General features: G+C 36.3%; 1 protein-coding gene across 1 annotated transcript in view; it reads right to left on the bottom strand.

The window, feature by feature from the left end:
• Nucleotides 1–712: 712 nt before the first annotated feature.
• The window catches only part of LOC113748970 (BEACH domain-containing protein B), a 39,294-nt gene continuing 32,963 nt past the window's right edge, over nucleotides 713–7,043 (bottom strand). The window contains exons 34-41 of the mRNA XM_027292581.1: nucleotides 6,774–6,820; nucleotides 6,583–6,676; nucleotides 6,279–6,485; nucleotides 4,961–5,086; nucleotides 4,486–4,854; nucleotides 4,168–4,399; nucleotides 1,551–2,344; nucleotides 713–1,417 (exon numbers count right to left, since the gene is read on the bottom strand). Of these exons, the coding sequence (XP_027148382.1) occupies nucleotides 1,662–2,344; nucleotides 4,168–4,399; nucleotides 4,486–4,854; nucleotides 4,961–5,086; nucleotides 6,279–6,485; nucleotides 6,583–6,676; nucleotides 6,774–6,820 (1,758 nt within the window). The 3' untranslated portion in view covers nucleotides 713–1,417; nucleotides 1,551–1,661. The remainder of the gene's footprint in view (nucleotides 1,418–1,550; nucleotides 2,345–4,167; nucleotides 4,400–4,485; nucleotides 4,855–4,960; nucleotides 5,087–6,278; nucleotides 6,486–6,582; nucleotides 6,677–6,773; nucleotides 6,821–7,043) is intronic.

Genomic DNA, 7,043 nt, shown 5'->3' with positions numbered 1-7,043 from the left:
TATGTTAAACCACTTTGTCAAAGTCATTATGGTTATTTTAAGCCAATTTGTCAAAATGTACCTCATTCTTCATTATCAAATGATTAAATCACCTTTGGCATATACCCGTTAGAGATTTTTTTTAAACAATTATCTTTATTTGTTTAGAATCTGGTACCTGTTTTTTCGTTTATTTTTTTTCTTTTTTGTTTCACTTACTATTTGGTTTATTGATCCTTATAATAAGATCCATCTCTATAGAACTTTAACTTATTAAATTGTTGAGAGAAAGAACCAAGTAATTTAAAAACGAAACCAAAGATGCTGGACTAACCAATTATCTTGTTTCAATTGTGCTCCTTTTGTGTAAGAAAATCCAATAATATGAATCATTGTAATAGTTTTAACTTATATGTTTTAGGTCTTTTTAGAGATGAGAAAAAAACTTTTGCTACTCCTTACGTATCAAGGTGTACGTTGTTATACTGGTAGTTATACCCGTAGCTAAAAAGTGACAAATCATGTTTACACCAACCACCCCCCCAAAACACAGCCCCCTTTATATATTATATAGATTTATTCTAATTTAGGTGCTGCCGATTACTTGTATTCCTATGGGTAATTAAATTACCACCACCTTGGACTGATGTAGAAATGCTAGGTTAATTAAAGAAGCACAACAAAGCAAATACTTAATGGCTCAAACAGTACGCAGTTTCAAGCCACCACAACAGAAAGTAACAGTTACTTGCAATAACGGAACTTTGACGAACATCTGAATCAATAACACAGTGAAAGGGGTTTAGCCTTCAGTGTTCAACCTATAGGTTTTGATGTGGGCAATGTTCTTTGTGCAGATTATAGGCTTTGGTATGAAGTACGATTCTACTATTGGAGCACTTGATCGATGCCCTATATACAGAAAAATCATATGAGGTTAACAAGAAACTGTTGATCCAGCACACATTTGGCTGGTTCAATTTCCACAAAAATTTGCCTCCAAGATTGGGGGTACAATAAACAAAATCACCTATCCGTATTACGGTGTAGTTCTGGCCTCTAATGTGAAGAATATAGTGTACATTATTAAACACCCAAGTCTCCTCGCATGCAGCCAGGTGCAATAAGGGTGAATGCAGTTGTATGTATCAGCAATTCAATATTTTCACATGGACTCTCCGATGATTCAAAATCACCGCTTGTCATTTTCTCCACCTCGTTTTAGTAACCACATGTTCCCCAAGAAGCTGCAATGTAAGCGTAGATGCTGCATTATCAGGTGGGAATTTTAAATTGCTGCTGAAGGACTCTGATCCTCTTTATCGTGAACAATTTCCACAAGCTGAAATGTAGGTGTAGATAATCCGCAGCTATTATGGACATGTACACTCACTATCTGGAAGCTTGGGAGAATTTTGAAGTCAGCTGAAGTAGATATCTAAAGCCCAAAACAAGGGACAAAGAAAAAATAACGAAATTAATAGCAAGAAGAATAGGTAGTTAATCAGCACCAAGTGAAATGAAACGTTTGCATGATGAATCAAAAGAATGCAATCAGAGAACATAGTAACCTGTAATATGTAATTGAGAGCAACGCACCTTGAACTTCCAACATTCTCCAATCATAGCCTCCGGTCCAAAATTCTGAGACTCTCAACATCGACTATATCAACTGCAGAATATTATGTTTTCAAATTACGAGGAACATTACTTTTTCGAAGTTGAGGATTGTCAATGGAATAGACAAGAAGACTTCCATCTTTTGTCCCAGCTATGAAACATTCTTCCGGGGTTACAGTTAGTGAAGTTATTACTTTTCCAATACCAGTGTATCTTCTCACCACTTCCAGTGTATACATGCACCATACAACAATCTGTCCTTGGTCTCCAGCACAAACTAAAAACTGACCGCAGCTACTCAACCCCATGCAGTTCAGGCGACCACTGGATTCAGAGGAAGAAATGTGTTTCCCATTAATTGAATAGAGATGCAAACTCAGATCATCGTCAGCATAAACAACAATCCGTCCATGGCGAGATACAACGAGCTTCGATATTGCACAGCCAGATGGATGCTGAAGAGATCTTACATATCGACCTTCCCGCAGAGTATGGAAAACACAGGTGCCATCTTTTGATCCACTAATAACTATATCAAGTTCGACACTTGCGAACAAGCATGTGATTATGTCATCATGTCCACACAAAATATGAAATGGAGTTTCAGCAATTACGGAGTCTCTCCGAGGAAGCTCAGCTTGTGCATTTCTAACTCGCTTCTCAGTGGCCCTAAGACGATTAACTTCCCACACCATAACTGTTGTGTCATAACTTCCAGTAACAAGAATACTTCCATCAGATGTGACTGCAACATTTTGAGAAACTTTTATGAGATTGAATAATTCTGAAACTAGAACAGCAAAATAGTCACTACACCACTTGTTTGATAGATAGCAGATAATCTCACTTTACTTGGATAATGCCTTGATAGAACATTTTCTTATTACATTATCAAAAATCATTGTAACAGAATATTTGCTCACTTCAATTCTCCTAACTTCGAAAATGCCAGTTCACTTAAACATCTGGTTTTGAAATATCAAGAATTAGATCAGATGAAATGCTCATATCTAAATATGATATGTGGGAGGAAGACAATTTGTAATAATGGATTCACACATGATATCAATAACTCAAGCATAAACTAGTCCAATTTGGTATCCATAGTTTGTGAGAGATGATGCGTGCAATCTATGTTTCTTGCGTTTGCTTTTTCTGAAACTTGTAAATTGTATAACTGCATGCACAAACTACAAACTTCAGAAGAATGACAGATATCATAAACACATATTCAAGGAAAAACTTAAACTTGGAACTCAGTCTCAGGGAAAAAGAAATAAAGATAGGTCCTACTAAATGAGATAATGAAAGTTCCCAATTTTCACCTACCTGAATCATGCACTTGCCTGGGGCACATAATGTGCACCCCCCCCCCCCCCCCAACACCAAAACCAAAAACTCCCCCAACAAAAAAAAAAAAAGCACATTTTATCCTTCAAATTGTGTTTATTTTGCAAGTTTAGGAAATAAAGCGCAAACAAAAAATGCTTCAGTTATGAGAGAAATGAAAAAACAAGTTCTCATCTTGTTTGGGAGTTTAGGAAAGAAACAGTATGATTTGGGACATACAAATCAATGCAATCTCCTATTACAATGTTTTGGGCATGGTTGGTACTTTGAAAACTTACACAAGCCTTTCCCCAGTTTTCTCTCCTTTTCTTCCCAATTTGGGGACAAAACCTTTTGAACTGCAGCCCTAAAATTCATTCCCCGTGTCTCTTTTTTCTCCCATCATTTTACTACTAAATCTCCGAAAATCAAGAAAACTTAGGGTTCTCTTCCTTACTTTTCTTTTTTCCTCATATTGCCAACTACCAAACACAGCGTTAATAATTCGTTTTCCACTTTTGCTGAACTTCGATTATTCGTTCCTCACCCACTCACCTTACCAGGAACAAATTACTGAAACAAATGACTGAAGGTTTTTTCACGTAAAATGAAAAAATTAGCTTTAAATAATGTTAATGCTATACGTCTCCAATTAGCATCTCCAGGGCGACCTCCATTATGCAAATAAGCAAGTCTCATCCAACAAGAGATGATGATGTCTTGCTCAATTGGCATTGTCAACTGAAGGACCTGAATAAATTGCATTTGGATTGAAGCAGTTTCAAAAAAAATCGTGGCAAACAAATATGTTAATAGAATTGTTGAAATCATCTTTTACCTCAGGCGAGGTGGTTCAAATATCAGAATCAAGAATTTCAAAGAACCAAGTATTTCATCAATAATCAAATAACAGATGATTGTTCCATTTTGACTTGAAATAGATACAGGTACACTTTTGATTGTATTCAGATTCCACAATGCTTTTATCAAGGTGACAAAGAAGCAGGTAAACAACTAAACGATAGCTCAAAATACTGAACTGTTACGTATTTAACGTTTACACCATACATCCTCAAGAGACTTTGTTGTATCAAATTTTAAGTCTCAATGAACCCTCAGCCGAAAGCACTAAAAAAACTTCATTTTGTTTTTGTCTTGTAACTAGAAGATTGCACATGCCAGTGTTGTAGTTCAATTTGAATTAGAAAACTGTTCTATAGACAGATATGATCAAATTACCTGCTATACAGCTGACAATGTCTTTATGCTGCCTAATACTTTGCACCATTCTTCCATCAGCCAGGGATATTACCTGAAAACTGTTTTCCCAGGTGCCACATGATATCAAAAAATTTTCAGATGGCATCTGCAAAGTTGAAAAGCACTGTGCGCCAAGTTCAAGAGTTTCAGCCAAAGGACTGCCAATTTTACGTGGAGAAAGCACATCAGAACCAACTCCAAAAAAGGGATCCTGCGTTAAAATGACTAGTCAAACACGTTGTGGATATTTTGCATAATGCTAAATTTCTTTGATTTCATTTAAGCCAGCACATGAACCTGAGAGCCAGAGAAGGTGAAATTCCCACCAGACTGCAACTGGGTTGTCAACCATATCTTGACTGACATGGTTAGTCCCTGATTCACAAGAACAATACTCGAGTCCAAGACTTGAACATATAAAACAGCCGCTGAATTACTTGAACTTGAGGCTATGGAAGTCAAATTGATAGAAGCGGGAGCAAATTTAAGAGGATGAGTAATTGGAATTGGTGGGCCTCTTCTAGGATGTTTCTTACGAAAAATTTGAATTGGTGTCTGACCAAAATTGGCAATCTGATCTTCTATGGCAGACCTTTGCAATTCATCATCCATAGTATCCAGATCAACAGCACCTTCATAAGTTAAATAATAAAAGACATTCGCTGCCTGTAGAAATTATATCTCGAAAACATTAGCAAGTATGAAATAGTATTAAATCTTAACAAAAAAAATTACTTCAAGTTTAGTCAGGTGGATCTTGATCTCCATATACCTCAACTGCTGGTTTACCACGCTGCTTGTATCCAAATACCAAATCAATCCAATGATGAAGGTTTGAGCTAACATATTCACTTTCAAGAGCCTCTCGATTTTTACTTATGAATTCCTCAGCTGAGCCCTGTAAAGCAATTTAAAGGAACACCTAACTATTTCTCTTTTATATGACAACATAAATGAATATGGAAACAGAACCATTGTACTAAAAGAACATTTCTTTTCCCAGATAGAAGCAGAAAAGGGGCAAAGAGACCCTATTCTTCATCAAAATCATCTCTATTGCACAATATCGGGTAATAGCCTTGTTCAGGTCATTGTACTTCTCACCTCATAGTCCAACAAAATTTGATGCAAATAAAAGACTCCCTGGAGTAGTTATTAGCTCACATTCTCCTTTTATATTGGAATTTCGAATGGAATCATATACTTGCAACAACTTCAAACAAAAAGAAGATCAAATGACATCTAGACCTGCAATTGCAAATTGAAGCTGCTCTTCCTGTCTTCCAACCCCTATCTATTCCCAACTAAAAGGATGATTTACCCAAACAAGACCTCTACCAAACAAGGCTCCATCCTCTACATTTGCCTTTAGCTCAATGCTAGTACCCTCATTGACTTCAGCTTTACTAATGAGTAAATTGGTGTCGTTGGAATCACCAATTGAAAGTAACATCTGAATTGTGCAACTATGTACAGTTGCTTTCAGTGATTTAGTGCAATTCTAGTGTTCAAGGTGCTGACATAATTGGGAATTGAGAGCTACTGGAGGCTTTGTGATGGTGTTGCAGTTGTGGAAGATACCCTTACAAATTTTATCTCCTAGTACAAATAAGTGGGAAATGTGTGTCAAATATCGTGAAATGGTGGTCCCGAATATTAGGATATAAGCTAACCATTTTAATTCCAATTTCTTCAAAATGGAATTATTACTGAGTTTCGTTTCAATTTGCCAACAACCTTCCAAGCAAATGAATCTTAAAAAACTAGTATCATTCAATTTTAGTTTGGTTAAGAGTACACTAATGCATATCTTGATGCCTGACAAGCCTGAGGCGTCAAATAGGCCTTTGGGGTGCAGAGCAACTTCAATCCTCATAACAGTGCAAGTCATGGACTTTTTATTATTACTGCAAATTTTATGTTCCAGTGTTGACACTTACAAAGCTACAGTATCTTCACTCAGAAGTCCAATTGTTAATTCTTGAAAAGCTCTAGTAGGCTACTGAGTAAATCACTTAATCAATGAGATCCTGGTTCTTTCATACTGAGATACAAAAATCTATGTAAATATGCACATCTTACTTACATACCTTGGCCCAAGTGGGGAGCAAAACATCACCTAGGGGTTCTCCATCTTGGCGCACACCGAAATGATAAGAATTTGTATTGCCAAGAAATTCAGGCATGTAAAAAAATTCAGGAATCAACTCCTTCACATCACTAGTATTTGAAAGACAGTTCTTGTACGTGCCCTCGATGCTTTGAAAAAGTCGGTCTGCATGGTCGAATTTACCACCCTAACAAAGGATAGTGAAATTTATACTTAAAATGCAATAGCTTAAAACAAAATGATGCAGTTGTAACAGAAGTATTAAGTAGGTATTCATATAGTACCTGCAGATTACGGTGAAGAGCAGTGAATGGCTCCAATCTAAGAAGGTAAAAGAGTACAATTCCCATACTTGAGTAATGAGAACCATAGTAGAAACTGTAAGAAAAAACAGAATTATCCAACAAAATTATTAAACCCAGGTCTGAAGTTATTATTTACAAGCAATGAAATGTTCCATTTTGTTGGAAAGTACCTTGGAATATCAGGATCACAGAAGTTTCGGTATCTATCCTCAAAAACCTACGGAGATGAGAGTAAAAAATTGGTGTGGGAGGCTAAAAGTCACTGATTGTTGCAAAGTATAATTAAATAAGTATCATCCCACAGTATATTGCCAATAAGGTTGGTTAGATTTTCAAAAGGTCCTAAATAATGAATTAGAGCATGCTAAACAGCAAAAAGATCCAGATTAAGTTCACACTTTGTGACAAATGCACAAGCCGAAAAATGTGAGCGTGTGTGT

This window comes from Coffea eugenioides, chromosome 10 (assembly GCF_003713205.1).
Source record: "Coffea eugenioides isolate CCC68of chromosome 10, Ceug_1.0, whole genome shotgun sequence".
NCBI lineage: Eukaryota > Viridiplantae > Streptophyta > Magnoliopsida > Gentianales > Rubiaceae > Coffea > Coffea eugenioides.
The sequence above is the reverse complement of the archived record's forward strand: the minus strand, read 5'-3'. Positions and strand labels throughout refer to the sequence as shown.